Here is a 23,594-nt window from a genome sequence, read left to right as displayed (position 1 = left end):
AGCCCTTACTATCTCTATGTTGATTTTGGAGTTTGGTTTTTTCCCCCATTCTTTGCATCCTCTTGATTAATATTGATCTTACGTATTTAAAAATATCTGAAGTGTTTTCTTAAGGACAGAGTGGATTATTTCAAAGAAACTAACAATCTTTAACAAAACATAAGTGGCACAAATGCTACAGATCTTTTTAATGAAAGCTCTAGGGTTTAAGGTTTTTTTTTCTTTGATGTAAAATTGAAGAAACTTTGTTCAATATATTGAAATGAAATTGCAAAACATACCATTGAAATTATAATTTCGTGAGCTGTAATAATTAATAACACAGCCCACGATAGCCACTGAAAATAATCCTTTAGTATGTTTCAAGCAGCAAGCCCACTTAACTAATGTGAAATGTCAAGCTTTGATTTGTGTGTGATATGTTCTGCTTTATTTTATGGAAATTAGCTGAACTTTAAGCAGATTTGAAAGTTCTAGTAACCTCTGTATCACTGACTTCTGGTGGAGGATGGCCATACATGTGAAAGTAGCAACAAATCTACTCATAAGTCAGTCGAATTGAAGGGGATTAATTGGAGGCAAGATATAACATAACTATTACCATGAAATATCAGCAAAATGTTACATGAACCAGTGTATTAAAATCATGATCAAAACATTCTAATAGCACCAAAGTTAATTCACAGGCAGGGTAGTGGGTAAATGACATGAAGGAAAACAGAGTGTATGCACTAAATATATCACCTTGTCTCAGTTCTTTAATGCTTTGAAAAGCCAAGTCATACAAAGCATTAGAGCAAAGTTGGAGTTAACATGAAAAAACTCACTACACGTGAAGCAGCGATGACTGATTAATAGCTGCATTGAGTAACAGCATTTTCCCCAGTCAGAGTGTGATTGCCTTGTCAATCTAACCTAGTTACAGTATTGCTATATGAAATAGAAAAGGATCTTACGCGTGTAATCTATACATAACTGCAATGCCCTGGCTAAGAATATGTTTTATTGTAATGCTACTGTTGTGAATTGAATTTAATTGAATTGACTTTATTTCTTACATCGTTCACATAAATGAGGAGTAATAATCTTTATGTTACGTTTCCATCTAAATGTGCAATGTGCAATCATAGTAATTTATAATTATTTACAATAAATAAAACAGTCAATGTAACATAGAATACACTCAAATCAGTGTGAGTTAATCAGTCTGATGTCCTGGTGGAAGAAGCTGTCCTGAAGCCTGTTGGTCCTGGCTTTTATGCTGTGGTATCGCTTCCCGGATGGTAGCAGATGGAACAGTTTGTGGTTAGGGTGACTCGGGTCTCCAATGATCCTGCGAGTCCTTTTTACACACCTGTCTTTGTAAATGTCCTGAATAATGGGAAGTTTACAACTACAGATGCATTGGGCTGTCCGCACCACTCTCTGCAGAGTCCTGCGATTGAAAGAGGTACAGTTCCCATACCAGGCAGTGATGCAGTCAGTCAGGATGCTCTCAATTGTGCACCTGTCAGAAGTTCTTAGGATTTGGGGCCCATACCAAACTTCTTCAACCGTCTGAGGTGAAAGAGGTGCTGTTGTGCCTTTTTCACAACACAGCTGGTGTGTACAGACCACGTGAGGTCCTCAGTGATGTGGATGCTGAGGAACTTAAGGCTGTGTGCTCTCTCAACTACAGATCCATTGATGTCAATAGGGGCTACCCTGCCTCCATCCCTCCTGTAATCCACAACCAGCTCCTTTGATTTTGTGACATTGAGGGAGAGGTTGTTTCTTGACACCACTGTGTCAGAGAGATGACTTCTTCCCTGTAGGTCACCTTGTTATTGCTTGAGACAAGGCCAATCAATGTAAAGTCGTCGGCAAATTTAATTAGCAGGTTAGAGCTGTGGGTGGCGACACAGTCACAGTGCTGTTAAGTGTTTTTTTTTTGCAGCTTTTCTGTAAAACGCAGTGTGTACGGTTACTTAAGCTTCACAGTTCAGTATTTTGATTTCTGCGAAGATAAGGAGTCATTTGCTCAGTTTAGGAATGTTGCGTCAACCATTCGGCCTCATTTTGATAACAGTCTGTCCAGTGGGATGCCATGGAGCATTTGAGAGAGCTTGGTGGCGTCAGATTTCTAGGAGACAGTCGGTTGGATTTAGGTTTTTGTTGGCAAGGGTTGGAGGAAGGAGGAGGTGTGGAGAAGAGCACAAGAGAAGATGTTGATAGAACCCCCCCCCTCCCCCCCACCCCCCGAAGGAGAGACCCTGTTGTAAGAAGTGCTGTCTGCAGATGAATGGCTCCAAAGTGGAAGTGCCAATACTTTGTTAGCCAGGTGAGGTCACTCGAGATGGTCTTGGAGGGAAGTTCGAACTGTGGCTGGAGTCTTTCACGCAGAACGTGGGTTCAGCATGTGAGTAATTAAAGCGAAGCACTCAACTACCCAGAAATGAATCCAATGGTTATGTGCACATTTAAACTGGTTTAACTGTAATAGGCCCTTTTCTTTTTCTGTTAACTGTTTGTTAAAGTTGAAATACCTGTAAATATACTTCCACTTTAAGTTTATGCCATTGTAAGTTCCATTATTTCCTGGTGAATAATAACTTTGCAGGGGGCAATATTCACACAGCATTCACCATGATTTCCGTTCCGTTATCGGAACGTTCTAATTTTCCTGTTTGGTTGAATCCGAATCAGACCGACGCAAGGCTTGTGTTGTTTATCGGAGGTGGCCTTGCAATGCTGAGTCACATGGTTGTTAGCCAGAGTTAGCTAATGAGCCTAGTTTGCTCCGAGCCACGATGAGCGGGTTACATAACCAGCTCCACTTAATGTGCTTATATGTAGAAAGTATCCTGTTTGTAGCTTCCTGGTAAGCCTCGGGCTCGCTCAGCTTGCTTTGTCTAGGAGGAGCAGCCTTCGGCCCTGCCAAACCGGGTAATCAAATTTGTGTAGATGCTGTGTGATGTACCCCACCACACCAAATAACAGACAGTACACCATATGCAATTAAATGACTGCATGTCATAACTCTTACTTTGACTATGTAGATAGTAAAGGAGCAAAATAAGAACTCCTTAACTGTTTCTAAAAAAAAGAAAAAGGCGCCATTATTATTAACCAGTTTGTGCACACACCGTTGGAGCTCTTACAGAACCGGGTCCACCTTCCTCCAGTCAATATCCCCCAAACTCCGCTGACCCATGAATGGGACCACCTTTGGTGGTCGATCAAACACTCCACACGAGTCTGTCCTTGTCTCTTCTCCTCGCCGAAGACCGTGGGCCTCGGACTCCCACTCGGGGTCCGTTCCATCGCCCAGCTTACAGCATCGCGTCTCCTCTCTCTGTCCCCATCGCACCTTCTGCCCCAAAGCCCGCGTAAACAATAGCTTACAGACACATAAGAAAGAATAACATCTATCCCAATTGGTTAGCAAATGAATACAATTCTCATTATCAGTAACTATAACCCAAACATGCTGCTATAGAGAACCACTGTCTCAGCAGTTAACAGTACAGAGAAGCCATTTTATTATAACATGACAAAGAGGCCATTTTATTAGCCTTAGCAGTAACATAAAAGAAGAAACCCCTTACTTGTTTATACTGGTAGAAATTGTGATTGTTTTTATTATTTATTTCCCTGTGCTCTTGAAATAAGTTATTATTTTGGTAAGTTAAATTGGTTGTTATGCATTAAGCTAACTACCATGAATCCAGGCACATTCCCAATCCTGAGCTCAACTCATGAACTGACAGACTATTGTCACTGTGCACTCAATGATTTATTTGACAGAGTGACTTCAGATGACACTGCCATACTTAAGTTTGGAATACTCTGCAGGACTGACAACTGTGAACTATATTAATCTTGTATTCTGTTATTTTCAACAATCTTCCGTATAACCCTAACGTGTCTGGCCAAAAAATGGGCTTCAGGGTTATTGGAAGTATTGCGGCTCGGTGTTCAGTTAGGATGAAGATCTTTCCCTATTTAAAGCTGTTTTATAATTATATTCTTTCATTGTTCACAAGTTTATACAAAGTTAAATATTTCTGTGCAGAAGAGAAGTATATGGGAAACTTGCGCAGGTGCAGCCTATAATTTTCCTAAAGAAAACAATGCATTGTGTGCACAGATTCAGTTGTGCAACTCAGGAATAATATCCATTACTTGGTATCAGCTATCCTCAATCTCACTCTGGACAGGAGCTTCCCAACCCAGGCTCCATGGGCTCCTCAGTTAATGGGAGGGTCCATGGGAACTCTTGCTCTAGACAGACGTCAATACAGATCTGCACACAATGGCTAAAGGCATAACGGAATGTAGCCCCTGGTAAGCCTCAGTTTCGCTCAACTCGCTTTCGTCTAGCAGAAGCAGCCTTAGGCCCCACCAAACCAGGTAACTAAGTTTGAGTGGATGCTGTGTCATTTACCCAACCCCGCCAAATAACAGACAATACACCATATACGATTAAATGATTACAATTTATAGATATTACTGGAACTATGTAATTAATAGAGATAAAACATAAAAGGAAAGTAAAAGGCACCAAACTTATCAAAGTTCAACCTCTTTGTGCACAAACAGTTGGAGCTCTAGTAACGGTCCTCTTTTCACCATTCGATCCCCTCTGACCACCTCGACCCGCCGCCTGGGACCAACCACGGTGGTCGTCCAGATGCTCCACATGAGTCTGTCTTCGTCTCCTCTCCTCGTCGTAGACCCTGGACCTCAGACTCTGGCTCGGGGTCCGCCCCGTCGGCCAGCTCACAGCATCGTGTCCACTCTCTCTCTCCCCATTGTGCCTTCTGCCCAAAAACCCGCGCATCACAATAGCTTACAGACACACGAGAAAGAATAACATCTATCCCAATTGGTTTGTTTTTCTCTCTTATCAATAATATAACCCAAACAAGCTGCTGATGAGAGAACTTTCTCAGCAGTTAACATAACAAAGAAGCCATTTTAATAGCCTACGCAGTAACATAAAAGAAGAAACCCCTTATGCTCTCCCCTCACCAAATAATGTCATGTCCTCATGACTTCTAAGTAACTTGCCAACCATTCCTGCAGACACAAAAACCCAATCCAGGTACACACAGTGACATTGCTCCCCAAACAGTGGACCTTACGCCCGGACCCACGGGTGCTACATAGGCCAACTTATCTGGGAGATTCTTAATCCTCCGAGACCTCTGTACCCCCTCACCTAAACTCTTCAGGCTCGGACACTACTGGGGATACCTCGGGTCTGCTTGCCAACTCCTCTCTCAATCTCTCACTCATGCCTCCACTGCAACTCGGTGCCCCCTGTCCCGTGTCCGGGGCCCCACTTCTTTTCCTTACGGGTCCTGCTCTAACCCAGGCTGCCCACAGCTAGCCCTCCCCACTACACTTGACTCAGTGAGGAAAGGCCCAAAAGCCTCTTCCTCAATCAAGGGGAAGTTAGCGAAAGGCAGCATGTACCACACATCCAGCACATCATCCTTCGAATCCGTATTCTTCCTCATTCCCTTGATGGGTAGCTGCTGTTTGATTTTCTCCAAACTGAAGCAATTAGCCTGGGCTGCCTCTGCAACCTCTTCAGCCTCCTGCAATTGAGACGTCAGCTTCTTCTCTGACTCCTCCAACTCTCACCACAGTCTCAGCAGTTCTGACTCGCGCTTCGTGTCTATCTCCATCGGGGACGCAATTACACCACCAGCTTCTTCCAATCTGTTCTGGATCGATGTCTTGAGTTTCTGCTGATCCTTTCAAAGGTTGGACATTGATTCGTCTCTCTAGATTAATTCATCAGTACATGACCACAGTTTCAGCTCGGAATTCCGTTTCTCCGTCTCCACTTTGACGAGCGTAAACTCCAAGTCTTCAGTGGTTGTCCCAGGCTCCAGCACTCGCCTCACATCATCGTCCCCCAAGGCAAATCCAAACCCTAGGCGATTATCCACATATACCAAAACTCCAAACACCTCCACCTCCACATTCCCCTGGTCTTCCTCATGCCCCGCAGGAAGTTTGCAGGGGCTCTGGATATACCCTGTGGCATCTTTTTGGATCAAAAGAACTCAAGGGAACCTATAATGGGCATCTTCTCCTCGTTGGCGTCACTCATCGGGATCTGGCAACATCCACTCCTCAGATCCAGCACATTAAACCATGTTGCACCATACAAACAGACCATAGCATCTTCGGCCCTCAGGGCCGTATTCTGGTCAATGACAGTGTGCCTGTTCAGAGTCCTATAATCCACACACACGCTGCCTACATCTTCCATGGCTACAGGGTCCAGTCGCCACGACCTGTCTCTCACCGAGGTGTCTTCAGCGGTCAACTCCCCTCCCTCATGGTATTTTGGAGCATCTACTAAGAGGGTCTCACCCTCAGATACTTCCCCCAGGCCGCTCCACAATCGGGCCTCGTTTAAATTCGGTACTGGCCCAAGGCTGCTACACACGTCCTCACAAGCAGCTGGAAACGCTGGGTGCACAGACAATGCCCCATGAACTCCAGGTTCACTAACCAATCATCATCTTCGGGATGATCACTGGCACTAGTACCCCAAATCTCCATTGCCCTTAATGTTGTCAAGTGTAAATGCTTCAGACACCATTTGTAAAATGAACTGTACAACAACTTGACCTGTGCCCCGGTGTCGAGGATGGCCTTTCCTTAGCTTCCATCTATCTGTAACGACACACTGGGGCGTGGTCCCTCTAGGTCTTCAGGAATAGGGTCCTTTCCTTTCGGAAGTTCCTTGGTACAATGCTGGGAATGTGCTCCCCCAGAGACCTCAGGCCATTCCCCCATTGGGCCTCCACTAAGTTTCCTGACACCTCTCTGATCAGCAGAACTACTGACGGAGGGGCTGATCCCCTGAAATGATCCCCCGGCATTGCAAGCAATTTAGCTAATTTAGCTACCCAGAGAAGATGCACTGAAAGCTTTTCCGCCTCTTTCAGATAACTGGCAGCTGTCACTATGGGGTAATTGAACCTGACAGTTCTTACACCATCAGCCTACTCAAACTTTCAACCAATCCCTGTCGCTCTCCCTCAACCGAGCACTGCCACTCATCTAACAACTGAGAGATCCGCTCCACCCACGTCTCGTACGCCTCTGCCCCTTTAGGGGTGGACAATATCCCAAAATCCAGGTGGAGCCTGCCGTAGCTGGAACATTTATTCACAGACACTATTTTCGAATCAGACCACTCTTTCCTCTCTCTCCTAACAGTATGGACAGCCCCTGGTCCCACCACCAACACACATGCAGTAATAACCAGCAATCCCACAAAGGCACACATTACTAACCACAATCCCACGGAGACACGGCAGCACTGATTTAAACAGGGCAATCATGCAGCACACCACTGAATTCAATCCCGGACGAGCCCCCAAATGTAGCCCCCTGGTAAGCCTCAGGTTCGCTCAACTCGCTTTCGTCTAGCGGAAGTAGCCTTCGGCCCTGCCAGACTGGGTAATTAAGTTTGTGTGGATGCTGTGTGATGTACCCCACCCCACCAAATAACAGACAATGCACCATATGCGATTAAATGATTACAATTTATAGATATAACTGGAACTATGTAATTAATAGAGATAAACTATAAAAGGAAAGTAAAAAGCACCAAACTTATCAAAGTTCAACCTCTTTGTGCACAAACAGCCGGAGCTCTAGTAACGATCCTCTTTTCATCATTCGACTCCTGTGACCACCTCGACCCACTGCCTGGGACGAACCACGGTAGTCAAACAGATGGTCCACACGAGACTGGCTTCATCTCCTCTCCTTGTCGAAGACCCTGGACCTCAGACTCTGGCTCGGGGTCCGCCCTGTCGGCCAGCTCACAGCATCGCATCCACTCTCTCTTTCCCCATCACACCCTCTGCCCAAAAACCCGCGCATCACAATAGCTTACAGATACACGAGAAAGAATTACATCTATCCCAATTGGTTTGTTTTTCTCTCTTATCAATAATATAACCCAAACAAGCTGCTAGCGAGAGAACTTTCTCAGCAGTTAACATAACAAAGAAGCCATTTTAATTAGCCTACACAGTAACATAAAAGAAGAAACCCCTTACAGGAGTTATGGATAACAGGATAGGCAGGCAGAAGGAGATAGTGAACATAGAGGGTTTGATGAGTTCTTTTGAGATGTTTGGTAACCGGGGGTTGAAATTTTCACAAGCAGTATTTCCAATATTAAATATATATTTTATAACAGTTATTTAGAAATGAGTATCTTTACATCTGTACATGATATTGATAAGGCTTCTAAAACTCAGTGTTAAACAATTGAAACTTTATTGTGAAGGCAATCTACTACATAGTCAATAGATGAAATGTTAATTGTGAAGACTTCAGAACATTTCTACAAATATTCATGACCTTAACTTTGTCCCTGTTCCTCTAGTTTCCCCACATGTTGCATCAAAACTTCATCAACGTTGGGGCCCCACCAGAAGACCAAGCAACCTGCCAGGTGGTAACCAGAAAACTACGCTCGGGCGTTTTGCCATGTCTGGCAGAGCAACAATGGAAAAAGCAGTTACAAAAGCCAAACCACCTCCAATTCTCAAGACGGATAATCCCTATGCAGCACTGAGTTTCTCTCCTTCCATTGCCTCCTTGTCACAGGACACTGGTACTGCTGTCACTGGCACAGCTGCCATGAGCTCTAGAACTGTATCTCAGCTGGCTGTTCACCCCAAACCTCTTCAAAGGACAGTCATTTTTGGGCGGCCTGCCACTTCAGCACTGCGGGCTGTAACTGCCTCTCAAGCTGTTTCCATTACTCGCTTCGCTAATGAGTTGGTTCCTAGGGAAACAAAGGTCACCTGTGCTGACATGCCTTGTTTTAATGGAGTCCCTTGTGAGCCCACGCAGCCTGGAGGCTTTAAATGTGGCCGATGTCCTTTCGGATACACTGGTGATGGTGTAACATGTAAAGGTAATACAGTCAGTGCAATGTTTGCAGAAAGCGTCTGTATGGATCACAATTTTAATGAAAGTATAAATTGTAAAGCTAATTTTATAGAGTAATAGCCATAGATAGGGTCAGAAACTCACCCTTTGCCAGCAAGTTACAATAACACGATGGGTGCAGTGACCGATATTCTGGGCCATTGATCCAGTAACTGAATCTTAATTTCTCCATGTTAGCTGGGCTACTTAAAATTCATTTAATTGAAGAAATTGTTTTTTTTTTCAGTAAAAGAAAAGGTTAACTTGTCTCAGTATTGATATCTATGAAGCTACAGGATTGTTATTAAAAGACATTTATTTAATTAATGGTCTTTGAAGAGGGAAATAAGTGACTCTATCCAGTCTAGCATATGTGTAACTCCAGTACGAGTAATAGGTTTGAAATTAATAACTCCCTCTTTGATTTTGGGCCAGACTAAATATGCCGGCTTTATTGGCAACATCCATATTCCGTGAATGAAGAAAACATCTGTAAGGGAGATATAACTTTGGTTGTCCTTTCTGATATTGACTTCAGTGGAATTAGATATAAGGAGGGCAGACAATGTTACCATGCATATTTAAAACTAATGCCTGAAGATGAATCATCTGATCATCTTCAGTTATATGCCTCTGCTCAATTTGCTTCACACTGCTTTCTAGCAATTTCACTCATGGTTTCTTTCTCAATTTCCTCTTTCAGCAACTGTGCCTTCAAACACCATTCAGTGCTTTTCTCAATAACTATGCTTTTGGTCTCATCTTTCTTCATTCTTCCACTTTAAGAACATTATCAAATAGGAACAGAAGTACACTGACAATATGATCACTGTTAATGTACCCTCTGTTCCACTTCCACAGACCTTTCAATCTTGCGCAAAAAATCTACTTATTTCCCTTTTAAACCACAAATATCAAGCCTCCGTACAACTTTGGGGTATAGAGTTCCAGAGATTCACCACTTTTGTTTTGAGAAGCTGATTCTAAGCACCTCAATTTAAATGATTATCCCCTCATCTTGTAATGATGTCCCCTAGTTTGAGATTTTCCGACTGAGAAAACATTTTAGAATTTACCTTGCCATGTCCTCTAAGGATGTGACTATATGTGTTTCATTAAGATCACCCTTCACTTTTCTAAAGTCCAAAAAAAATAGGTAATTGCTCATAATAGGGTTACACTCTCATTTCAGGCATTTGTTAAGGAATTCCTTCTTATATAAGGAGACCACAATTCCACATGGTACTCCAGATGTAGCCTCCCCAATACCATGTACAATTGCCATCGAAGTTCCTTATTTCTAAGCTGCAGCTTTCTTGCATTAAAGATCAATATACCATTAATATAAATTGTAAATAACTAAGGGCCATGAACTGATCCTTGGGTATTTAGACCGTAAGTCCATAAGATACAGGAGCAGAATTAGGCCATTCAGCTCATGGAATCTTCCCATTCTGTCATGGCTAATCCTGGATCCCACTCAACCCTGTACACCTGCCTTCTTTCCATATCCATTGATGCCCTGACCAGTCAGGAAACTATCAGCTTCTGCTTTAAATATATCGATGGACTTGACCTCCACTGCAGTTTGTGACAGGGCATTCCACAGATTCACTACTCCCTGGCTAAAATATTCTTCCTTGTGTCTGTTCTAAAAGGGTGCCCCTCAATTTTGAAACTGTGCTCTTTATTTCTGAATACCCCCACCATAGGAAACATCCTCTCCACATCCACCTTATCTAATCCTTTCAACATTTGGTCGCTTTCAATGGGATCCCTGCACATTCTTCTAAATTCCAGTGAGTACAGGCCCAAAGCTACCAATGTTAATCATATGTTAATCTCTTCATTCCCAGAATCATCCTCGTGTAGATCTTCTGGACCCTCTCCAATGACAACACATCCCTTCTGAGATATGGGACCCAAATTGTTGACGGTTCTCCAAGTGTGGCCTGACTAGTGTCTTATAAAGCCTTAGCATTATCTCCTTGCCTTTATATTCTATTCCCCTGAAATAAATGCCAACATTGCATTTGCCTTCTTTACCACAGACTCAACGTGTAAATTAATCTTCTTGCTGTCTTGCATGAGGACTCCGAAGTCTCTTTGCACCTCTGATGTTTGAATTTTCTCCCTATTTAGATAATAGTCTGCACTATAGTTTCTTTTACCAAAATTCATTATTATACATTTTCCAACACTGTATTCTATCTGCGACTTTTTTGCCCATTCTTTCAACTTGTCTAAGTCCTGCTACAACCGCATTGCTTCTTCAGCACTACCTACCCATCCCCCTAACTTCATATAATCCACAAACTTTGCCGCAAAGCCATCAATTCCACTATCTAAGTCATTGACAAACAATGTGAAAAGCAACGGTTCCAACACTGAGCCCTGAGGAACATCAGTAGCCAACCAGAAAGGACCCCCTTTTTTCCCACTCACTGCCTCCTGCCTGTCAGCCATTCTGCTATCTATGCCAGTATCTTTCCTATAACGCCATAGGATTTTATGTTGTTAAGCAGCCTCATGTATGGCACCTTAGTAAGCACCTTCTGAAGATCCAAGTAAATGACATCCACTTCCTCTCCTTTGTCTACCCAGCTTGTTACTTCCACAAAGAACTCTAAACAGATTTGTCAGGCAACATTTACCTTTACAGAAACCATGCTAACTTTGACTTATTTTATCATTGGTCTCCAGTACTCCGAAACCTCTGAGGTTAGGCTAACTGGCCTATAATTTCCTTTCTTTTGCTTTCCTTCCTTTTTAAAGAGTGGAGTGACATTTGCATTCTGCCACTCCTCCGAGCCCATGCCAGAATCAAGTGATTCTTGAAAGATCATGACCAATGCATCCATTATCTCTTCAGCAACCTTTCTCAGGACTCTGGGATGTAGTCCATCTGATCCTGGTGACTTATCCATCTTAAGACCTTTGAGTTTGCCTAGCAATTCTTCCTTTATAATAGCATTGTCACTCACTCCTGCTCCCTGACATTCATGGACCTCTGGCCCACTACTAGTATCTTCTACTAAAGGGGCCATGAAGTTCATCTGCCATTTCTTTGTCCCCCATTACTACTACACCAGCATCATTACTACCACTACCACATCAGCTTCCCAATCATCCAACTTCCCACTCAATTTTGCTACCTGTATGCCATTTCCTTGGTTTTTATGTAGCCCTTAATTTCTGTTGTCAGTCATGGTTGCCAGCCCCTGCCTTTTGAGAACTTCTGTGGAACATATCTGTCCTGCGCTTTGTGAACTATTCCCAGAAACCTAAGCCATCCCTGCTCCGTCGTCATCTCTCATGCCTCTGTAATTCCCTTTATTCCATTGCAATACTAATACATGTGAGTTATGTTTCTCCCTCTCAAACTGCAGTATGAATTCAATCATATTATGATCACTGCCTCCTATGGGTTCATTTACATTGAGCTCCCTGATAAGATCTGAGTTATTACACAACACCCAATCTAAGATAACTTTTCCCTGAGTAGGCTCAAGCATGAGCTGCTCTAAAAAGCCATCTCATAGGGATTCAACAAATTCCCTTTCTTGTGATTCAACACCAAACTGATTTTCCCAATCCCCTTATATATTGAAGTCCTCCATTACAATTATGACATTACCCTCACTACATGCCTTTTCCAGCTCCCTTTGCAATCTCAGCCCCATACGTTGGCTACTATTTGGAGGCCTACATATGATTCCCATCATGGATTTTTTACCTTTGCAGTATCTTAATTCCACCCACAAGCATTCAACATGTTCTTTAGCAAGAGTATTCGAGTACAGGTGCAGGGAGGTACTACTGCAGTTGTACAAGGCCTTGGTGAGACCACACCTGGAGTATTGTGTGCAGTTTTGGTCCCCTAATCTGAAGAAAGACATCTTTGCCATAGAGGGAGTACAAAGAAGGTTCACCAGATTGATTCCTGGGTTGGCAAGACTTTCATATGATGAAAGACTGGATCGATTAGGCTTATACTCGTTGGAATTTAGAAGACTGAGGGGGGATCTTATCCTAAAGGGATTGGACAGGCTAGATGCAGGAAGACTGTTCCGGATGTTGGGGAAGGCCAGAACGAGGGGTCACAGTTTGAGGATAAAGGGGAAGCCTTTTAGGACCGAGATGCAGAAAAACTTCTTCACACAGAGAGTGGTGAATCTGTGGAATTCTCTGCCAGAGGAAACAGTTGAGGCCAGTTCATTGGCTATATTTAAGAGGGAGTTAGATATGGCCCTTGTGGCTAAAGGAATCAGGGGGTATGGAGAGAAGGCAGGTATAGGGTTCTGAGTTGGATGATCAGCCACGATCATACTGAATGGAGGTGCAGGCTCGAACGGCCGAATGGCCTACTCCTGCACCTATTTTCTATGTTTCTATGTTTTACCCTATGTCACTGCTTCCTAAAGATGTACGTCCATTTCTTACCAACAGAGCCACACCACCTCCTCTGCCTTCCTGCCTGATCTTTTGATACAAAGTATATTCCTTGATGTACACTCACCTATGGCCTTCCTTCAGCCATGATTCAGTGAGGCCCACCACGTCATACCAACCAACCTCTAACTGCGCCGCAAGTTCATCCACCTTATTCCGAATGCTCTGCGTGTTTAAAGATAGCACCTTCTGTCCTTCATTTTTCACCCTTTTGAATTTTGCCTCTGTGGTTCAATTTAACTCTTTGCCTTGTTTGCACTTGTACCCAATCATTGGCTTGCCCTTCCTTACATTCATGATGCACCCATCATCTACTTATAAATCTGCTGGCTCGTCCTCAGCTCTATCATCCTGGTCCCCAACCCCATGCCATATTAGTTTAAAACACTCCCTACAGTTCTAGTAAACCTGCCCGCAAGAATATTGGTCCCCCTCAGATTCAAGTGCAACCCGTCCCTTTTGTACAGGTCATACCTGCCCCAGAAGAGAACCCAATTATCCAGTAATCTGAATCCCTGTCCCCTGCTCCCTTTCTTCAGCCACACATTTACCTACCACCTCATTCTATTCGTATCCTGCTTCTCAGCTTCCTTCCAAACTCCCTGTATTCTGTTCTCAGGACCTCCTCTCTTTTTCTGCCTATGTTGTTGGTACCAATATGTACCGTGATTTCTGGCTGCTTACCCTCCCTTTTCAGGATAATGTGGACACATTCAGGCACATATTGTACCCCGGTACCTGGGAGGCAAACTACCATCTGTATTTCTATTTCACAGACACAGAATCACTTATCTGTCCCCCCTGACTATAGAGTCCCCAATTACTGCTGCCAGCTTCCTCAGTTCTCTGCCCATCTGAGTCACAGGGCATACTCAGTGCCAGAGGCATGGCCACTGCTGCTTTCCCCAGGTAGGTCATCTGCCCCAGCAGTACTCAAAATGGAGTAGTTATTGTTGAAGGGGACAGCCACAGGGGTGCTCTCCTCTATCTGAAGTTCTCCCTTCCCTTTCCCAACAGTCACTCATTTCATTAGTATTTGGTAATTGGTTTATTACTGAAAAAGGATCTAGTGCTTTCCCAAACTATACAACAAATAAACTCTTCCAGAGCTTCCAGCCAGCTGCAGATATCGATTTTAACTGATGTTTTGATGACAAACTCTGCCATCAGGGACGATGCCTGGGCATGTCTAGTCCAGTGGTATTTATACCCCTGTCCTCTGTCCCTCCTGATTGGTTAGTCCTGATCCAATCAGGTTTCTGCTGTCCCACCTTGTTTACAATCGAATTCCAGTTTATGTTTTCTAGAAGGATCGTCAAGATCCTGAAAAAGTACCAGATTAATACCATCCACAAACCAGTAAGGAAGCTCAAATCACAGTTTATGTGGGTCAAAGGTGACCTGGGACACAGGACGACTGGCCTTTATAGGATCCCCTGTGAATGCGGAGCAGCATATATCGGCCAGACAGGACACACGGTGGAAACCTGCATCAAGGAGCACAGGAACTGTATCCATTTGGGTAACCCAGAGAAATCGGCGGTAGCAGAACATCGCATTAGCGATGTCCATAGGATTGACTTCAACAGCACAAAACTACTGTGCTGCACCAATGGTTTTTGGGACCACCTGGTGACGAAAGCCTTTGAAATAAAACTTGAGGTAAAGAATTTCAACAAAGATGAAGGTCTCACTCTGAGTAAGAATTGGAATTTGATTGTAAACTAGGTGGGAGTGCGAAAACCTGATTGGATGAGGATTAACCTGTGAGGAGGGATGGATGACAAGGGTATAAATACCACTGGACTAGACACACCAGGCAATATCCCTGATGAAGATGGCAAAGTTTGTCATCAAAATGTTAGTTAAAATTAATATCTGTACCTGGCTGGAAGCCCAAGAAGAACTTGTTTTTGGTTTAAGATTGTTAACGTGAAAAACTTTGTTTCACATACCAGCTATACACATCATTTCAAATCTACCAGGTAGTACAAAGGGAATAGACAATAACAGAAAGCTGAATTTCGTGTAACAGATACAGAGAAAGTGCAGTGCAGGCATAATAAAAATAAGGTGTAAGGCCCACGCCAAGGTCGTTTGTGAGATATAGCATTCATCTTTGTGATACAAGAGGTACATTTAAGAACCTGATAACAATGGGATAGAATCTGTCTTTGAACCTGATGGGGCATGTTTTCAATCTTTTGGACTTTCTGCTTGATGGAAGGTGGGCAGGAGAAGAACAAATGTCAGGAGTGGGAAGGGTCTTCAGTTACATTGGCTGTTACATCCTTCCAGCCTGAAAGGGATCTTTATTCTGTTCTGCACCAGTCATTATCCATCACTTTGCAAACTGGTTTGAGATGACACTTGTGAATCAGAGTAGTGCTACAGAAATACAAATATCTGTACACATCTTAAATCACCATGGTTTTCAAGAGATATTGAGACCCCGGATAAGGAAGAAAAAAGAGGCGCAGAGGAGGTATAGGCATTAAGGAACAAATGAGATGCTTATTGGGTATAAGAAATGCAAGAGAATGCTTAAAAATCAGGTGGGCTAAAAGAAAGCATGAAGTTGCCCTAGCAGACAGGGTAAAGGAGAATCCTAAGGAATTCCACAGACATGTTAAGAACAAAGGATTGCAAGGTACAAAATTGGTCCTCTGGAAGATAAGAACGGTAATCCATGTGTGGAGCCAAAAGAGAAGGGGAGATTTAATTTTTTTCCCCATCTGTATTTACTCAGTACAAACAGAGACTATAGAAGTGATGAAAATTGTTATCAACTTCACGGTCTCCATACAGATCACAGAGGAGGAGGTGTTTGTTGTCTTGAGGCAAATTAGGATGGATAAATCCCCAGGGCCTGACAAGGTGTTCCCTCAGCCCCTGTTTGAGGCAAGTACAGAAATTGCTGGGGGCCTAGCAGAGATATTTAAGTCATCCTTAGCAACAGGTGAAATACCAGAGGATTGGAGGATAGCCAATTATGTTCTGCTGTTTAAGAAAGGCTCTGAAAATAAACCAGGAAATTATCAGCCAGTGAGTCTGACATCAGTAGAGGGAAAGTTATTGGAAGGTATTCTAAAGGACTGGATATACAGTATGAGTATTTGGATTTTATGGGCTGATTAGGGATAGTCAGCATGATTTGTCCCTGGTAGTTCGTGTATGTCCAATCTTACAGAGTTTTTCAAGGATGTTACCAGGAATGTTGATGAAGGCAAGGTAGTGGATGTTGTCTACATGTAGTTTAGCAAGGCACTTGACAAGGTCCCTCATGGGAGGTTGATCAAGAAGGTTCAGTCACTTGGCATTCAAGATAAGGTAGTAAATTGATTTAGACGTTGGCTTTGTAGGAGAAGCCAGGGAGTAGTAGAGGGTTACCTTCCTGACTGGAGGCCTGTGACTAGTGGTGTGCCGCAGGGATCGGTGCTGAGTCCAGTGTTGTTTGTCATCTATATCAATAATCTGGATGTTAATTTGGTTAACTGGATCAGCAAATTTGCGGATGACACCAAGATTGGGGGTGTAGTGGACAGTGACGAAGACTATGATGGCTTGCAGCAGGATCTGAACCAGCTGGACAAATGGACTGAAAAATGGCAGATGGAATTTAATCCAGGCTAGTGCAAGGTATTGCACTTTGGTAAGACGAACCAAAAAAGGTCTTACGCAGTGAACAGTAGGATCTGGGAATACAGATCCATAATTCATTGATAGTGGTATCACAAGTAGAGAGGATACATAAGACATAGGAGTAGAATTAGGCCATTCAGCCCATCAAGTCTGCTCCACCATTCCATCATGGCTGATCCCAGATCCCACCCAACCCCATACGCCTGCCTTCTCATCATATTCTTTGATGCCATGACCAACCAGGAATCAAGCAACTTCCGCATTAAATATACGCACAGACTTGGCCTCTGCCACAGCCTGTGGCAGAGCATTCCATAGATTTTCTACTCTTTGGCTAGAAAAATTGCTCCTTACCTCTGTTCTAAAAAGTTGCCCCTCAATTTTGAGTCTGTGCCCTCTCATTCTGGATACCCCCACCATATGAAACATCCTATCCACATCCACCCTATCTAGTCCTTTCAACATACGATAGGTTTCAATGAGATACCCCCTCCCCCACCACATTCTTCAAATTTCCAGTGAGTATTATTAGCCAAAGCTGCCAAACGCTCCTCATTTGTTAACCCCTTCATTCCCAGAATCATCTTATTGAACCTCCTCTGGACTCTCACCAATGGCAACACATCCTTTCTGAGATATGGAGCCTAAAACTGTTAACGATACTCTAAGTAGGGCCTGACTAGTATCGTATGAAGGCTCAGCATTATTTCCCTTGAAATAAATGCCAACGTTGCATTTGCCTCCTTTACCACTGACCAAATCTGTAAATTCATCTTCTGGGAGTCTTGCACGGGGACTCCTAAATCCCTCTGCACCTCTAATTTTGAACCTTCTCCCCATTTAGATAATAGTCCGCACTACTGTTCTTTCTACTAAAATGCATTATCATACATTTCCCAACATTGTATGTGATCTGCCACTTTTTTGCCCATTCTTCCAATTTGTCTAAGTCCTGCTGCAATTGCATTGCTTCCCCAGCACTACCTATCCTTCCATCTATCTTCGTATAATCCGCAAACTTTGCCACAAAGCCATCAATTCCATTATGGAAATCATTGACAAACAATGTGAAAAGCAGAAGTCCCGATACTGACCCCAGAGGAACATCACTGGTCACTGGCAGCCAGCCAGAAAATGTCCCTTTTATTCCCACTCACTGCCTCCTATCTGTTAGCCATTCTGCTATCCATGCCAGTATCTTTCCTGTAATGCCTTAGGATTTTATGTTGTTAAGCAGCCTCATGTGTGGCACCTTATCAAACACCTTCTGAAGATCCAAGTAAATGACATCCACTGCCTCTCCTTTGTCCACCCTGTTTATTACTTCCTCTAACAAATTTGTCAGACAAGATTTCCCTTTACAGAAACTATGCTGACTTTGACTTATTTTATCATTAGTGTCCAAGTACCTTGAAACTTCATCCTTAATAATAGACTCCAACACTTTCCTAACCACAGAGGTTAGACTAACTGGCCTCTAATTTCCTTTCTTTTGCCTTCCTCTCTTCTTAAAGAGTGGAGTGACATTTGCAATCTTCCAGTCCTCTGCGACCATGCCAGAATCAAATGATTCTTGAAAGATCATGACCAATGCATCCACTATCTCATCAGCAACCTCTCTCAGGACTCTGGGATGTACTCCATCTGATCCTGGTGACTTATCAACCTTAGGACCTTTGAGTTTGCCTAGCACCTTTTACTTTGTAATAGCAATGGCACTCACTCTTGCTCCCTGACATTCACAGACCTCTGGCCCACTGCTAGTGTCTTCCACTAAAGTACTCATTAAGTTCATCTACCATTTCTTTGCTCCCCCCCCCCCCATTACTACCACACCAGCATCATTTTTCAGTGGTCCAATATCAACTGTCACCTCCCTTTTACTCTTTATATAACTGAAAAAACCTTTGGATTCCTACTTTATGTTATTGGCTATTCTGCCCTGATATCCCTGATATTTCATCTTTTCCCTTTTTATAAGCTTTTTTAGGTGCTTTTTGTTGGATTTTAAAAGCTTCACAATCATCCAACTTCCCACTCACTTTTGCTACCTTACCTTGGCTTTTATGCCGTCCTTAACTTCCTTTGTCAATCTTGCCACTTGAGAACTTCTTCCTCTGTGGGACATATCTGTCTGCGCCTTGTGAGCTACTCCCAGAAACATCATCCATTTCTGCTCTGCCATCATCTCTGCCAGTATCCTCCTCCAATCCACCTGGGCAAGCTCCTGTCTCATGCCTCTGTAATTCGCTTTATTCCATTGTGATACTGATACATAACTTATGCTTCTCCCTCTCAAACTGCAGTATGAATTCAATCAGATTATGATCACTGTTTCCAAAGGTTTCCTTACGTTAAGCTCCCTAATAAGATTTGGGTTATTACAAAACACCCAATCTAAGACATCCTTTCCCCGAGTAGGCTAAAGCACAAGTTGCTCTAAAAAGCCATCTTGTAGGCATTCAACAAATTCCCACTCTTGCAATTCAACACCAACCTGATTTTCCAATCCCCTTGCATATTGAAATCCCCCATTACAATTATGTCGTTACCCTTATTACATGTCTTTTACAGCTCCCTTTGCAATCTCAACCCCACATCTTGGCTACTTTTTGGAGTCCTATATTTGATTCCCATAATGTTTTTTTTTATCCTTGCAATTCCTTTACTCCACCCAGAAAGACTCAACATTCTCTGAGTCACCTCTTTCTAAAGAAAGGGCTGTAAAGTTGTAAAAGACATCAGTGAGACCCAATTTGGAGTATTGTGTGCATTTTTCTCAGGTAGCCACAAGAAAGATGTAACTAAGTTTGAATGTGTTCAGAGAAAATTTAAATGAATGTTTCCAGGACTGGAGGACCTGAGTTATACGGAAAGATTGAATAGATTAGGAGTTTATTCCTTGGAATGTAAAAGATTGAGGGAAGATTTGATAGAGGTTTACAAAATTATGAGGGGTACAGATAGGGTGAATGCAAGAAGGCTTTTTCATTGAGTTTGGGTGGGACTACAACTAGAGGTCATGGGTTAAGGGTGATAGGCGAAAAGGTTAAGGGGAACACAGGGGGGAAACTTCTTCACTCAGATAGCTTTGAGAGTGTGGAACATCCTGCCAGCACAAGTGGTGCATGCAAGCTTGATTTCAATGTTTAAGAGAAGTTTAGATAAACACATGGATGTTAGCGGTATGGAGGGCTGTGGTCCCAGTGCAGGTTGATCAGAGTAGGCAGTTTTAATAGTTTGGAATGTCTTGGTGAGTCAAAGGGCCAGTCTCTGTGCTGTATTTTTCTGTGACTCTATCACCAGAATCATTAAAATTACAAATAATTTTAATCTGCCTATAATGGTTGTTATTTTGGGCATTCTTGATATAAGGCTAATAGGTCTAATTTTTGCATATCTTTATCTCAAATAATTGTCCACTATATGTTGCTAGTATCTTTTATGCCCATTACCCATCCCATCACCGCCGTGCCACCCATATCCCATCACCGCCGTGCCACCCATATCCCATCACCGCCGTGCCACCCATATCCCATCACCGCCATGCCACCCATATCCCAGAATATGCTGCTCTGTTATGTCTACCTAATCTTGACTATTCAGTAACAAGAGAAAATCTGCAGATGCTGGTAATCCAAGCAACACACACAAAATGCTGGAGGGACTCAGTGGGCCAGATTTGAAAGGTGGGGAGAGGGGAGAGAGAAACGCCAGGCGATAGGTGAAACTTGAGGAGGGAAGGATGAAGCAAAGAGCAGGGAAGTTGATTGGTGAAAGAGACTGAAGGCCATGGAAGAAAGAAGAAAGGTGGAGGGGAGAACCAGAGGGAGGCAAGGAGATAACATGACAGAGGGACAAGGGGTTGGGAAATGGTGAAGGCATTAAACATTCCAGTGAACATCAATTTCTCAAGCTTCCAGTAATGCCTCCATTCCCCCCTTCACCATTTCCCATCCCCTTGTCCCTCTCTCATGTTATCTCCTTGCCCACCCATCACTTCCATCTGGTACTCTGCCCCACCCCTTCTGTCCCCTCCCCCCACTTTTCAAATCTACTCCTCAGCTTTTTTTCTCCAGTCCTGCTGAAGAGTTTCAGCCCGAAACGTCAACTGTACTTTTTACCATAGATGCTGCCTGGCCTGCTGAGTTCCTCCAGCGTTTTGTGAGTGTTGACTATTTAGTCACATGTTCTGGGCAGCAACTACTTTTGCTAACAAAAACCAACAACTGTGATATTTATTAGCTATATGCAGGTATCCCTGTGGGAAGAATATGGAATGTGCAGCTCCCAACACGTGTCGCTGTAAGCCTGGCTACACTGGGTATAACTGTCATATAGGTAGGGAACACTGCTTAACAAAAACCTATCAAAATTCTCATCATTTGAGAATGATGATTGCTGTTAATTTTGCTGTTATTTTCTATGACTGATTGCTTGTGAAATGTGTTAATGCTGTTTATTTCGGCTGTACCTTTTTAAGCAATCTGCCGACCAGACTGCCAAAACAAGGGAAAATGTGTCAAACCTGATAAGTGTGAGTGTCCTCCAGGATACCATGGCCTGACCTGTGAAGATGGTAGGAACAACTTGTTTCTTCTCCCTGTTCGTCTCTGCACACGGATCTATGACACATTGATCTTGTACTGTAATACAATACTGTTTTTCATGAATGAGTAAAAGTATCATTGAAATTCTGACTGTTCTGAGATAGGACATTGCCCATTTAAGAGCAATGAGGCAAATCTTTTTTACGTTGGAATCGTGTTCCTTGAACCTCTCTTCCTCAAAGGGCAATAGAAGCGGAGTCTGAACATTTTTAAGACAGATGCAAGTGGCCGTAAGGAAATTGCAATTACATCAGATGTGATCCTGTTAAGTGGCAGTGCAGGTTTAAATAGCTGCTTTCCTTCTAATTTAGATGCTTGTGTTAAGTTTATTTATCTACTGCTGTTTCTTCATGCTGTGAGTGGCATTTGAAGCAAGGGCAGCTTTAACTATTTCCATATTGCCAATCACTTCTTACCATTACAGAGTGGATGAGGATGCAGTTAATGTGGAGCAACACATTTATCTGTGGTCTGGCATTAAAATCCAATAGATGCCAACTTTAAATATGCAGATCACATCCAAGTAATGCTATCCCACTGTGACTGCAATTTTAACCCCAATTTAAAATTTTAAGGGAAGTCTCTTTGTATCACTCCCATCAGCTTTAATTGGTCTTTGAAATAGCATGGTGAGTTGTCCATCATGTCTGGCGATGATAGGAAACATGTACAGGAGAATTCTTAAAGTGGAAAAACTGTTGCACTGGGGAAGTTCCACTCTCTCGACCTCAGAAATCCGGGTCCAGTGGTACGAACAGGTGTCACATACTGGGGTCCTACTTGGTTGCAGTGGATGACCATGATGTCTTCTGTGCCTTGTCATGCCCTTCGTTCTCTACAGAGCGTTGCAGTAGTGCCTTCTTAGCTGTTCGATCTCACTGTGGATCTCATCTGCCGAGACCGCTGGAGCTGAATTTGTATGCTAGGACAGGCATGTGCCTATCTTACCAGAGTATGAGGCTGCTGGCTACCTTCACCTGCTTTAGACCCCCTGTCAAAGCAGTGTACAGGTGCGTGACCACTGTCACATGCAAACAGCTACTTGGAGCTACAGGCGAGAGCTGAAGAGGCCAGTTTAAGTCTTGTTAATAGTTTCCTTCCCCTACCAATATAACTTCCACCTCCGGACCCATTTTGTAACAAACCAGTAGCAATATTGAGCTTCATTCTCTTGGAATCCAATAGAATTACCACCAAATTGGACACAGAGCAACACACACAAAATACTGGAGGAACTCAGCAGGTCAGGCAGCATCTAAGGAAATGAATGAACGGTCGATATTTCGGACCAAGACCCTGCTTCAGGACCAGGCAGCTTTTCTGCTGGGCTCAGCTGATTATATAAATGAAGTCTTGGACTTGTGCTTCTCCAGGTTAAAGGTGGCACATGCTGACAGCTTTCCTTTCCTTCTGTTACCCTAAGCACATTCACCAGCAAAAATTGTTTCTGGTGAGTCACTGTACTGCCTTTTCACCCCATGACCTATGCAGCCACCGGTAATGCAAAACAAATTTGTTCAGTCACAAGTGATTTGGAATGTCCAGCTTCACATTGGGATACCTGTAATTGATGAAACTGCAAAACTATTTACTTTGAACATTAAACACTACGCGTTTTTAGAATAAGGTTTTATTGTCAATTAAAAGTGCAACTATGCTCTCCTCATAACAATAATTATTTCATTTTAATGTGGAACAGACTCGATGGGCCAAATAGCCTAATTCTGCTCCAATGCTTTATGGTCACATAGAATTACTGATACAATAATGATTAGATGTTAATCCAGCGATGAAGACTATATATTTTTATTCAGTAAATGGTTCATATACAATTACAAAAGTCCCTGCTGCACAGGCTCAATTAGTTTCCTATTAATTAAGGTCTCTTGCATAACCAGTAAACTGTTCAATTAATTATCAGTGAAGAAC

At 43.0% G+C, this 23,594-nt stretch overlaps 1 protein-coding gene across 4 annotated transcripts in view; it reads left to right on the top strand.

The window, feature by feature from the left end:
• LOC140197950 (von Willebrand factor D and EGF domain-containing protein) overlaps positions 1-23,594 on the top strand; it is a 332,457-nt gene that overhangs the window by 278,321 nt on the left and 30,542 nt on the right. For all 4 annotated transcript variants that reach the window (XM_072258606.1, XM_072258607.1, XM_072258608.1 and 1 more), the window contains 3 exons: positions 8,411-8,947; positions 21,301-21,396; positions 21,539-21,634. In XM_072258606.1, coding sequence (XP_072114707.1) covers positions 8,411-8,947; positions 21,301-21,396; positions 21,539-21,634 — 729 coding nt within the window. The remainder of the gene's footprint in view (positions 1-8,410; positions 8,948-21,300; positions 21,397-21,538; positions 21,635-23,594) is intronic.

Source organism: Mobula birostris, chromosome 5 (assembly GCF_030028105.1).
Source record: "Mobula birostris isolate sMobBir1 chromosome 5, sMobBir1.hap1, whole genome shotgun sequence".
NCBI classification, from domain to species: Eukaryota; Metazoa; Chordata; class Chondrichthyes; order Myliobatiformes; family Myliobatidae; genus Mobula; species Mobula birostris.
Note: the sequence above shows the minus strand (reverse complement) of the source record. Positions and strands in the feature narration are given on the sequence as shown.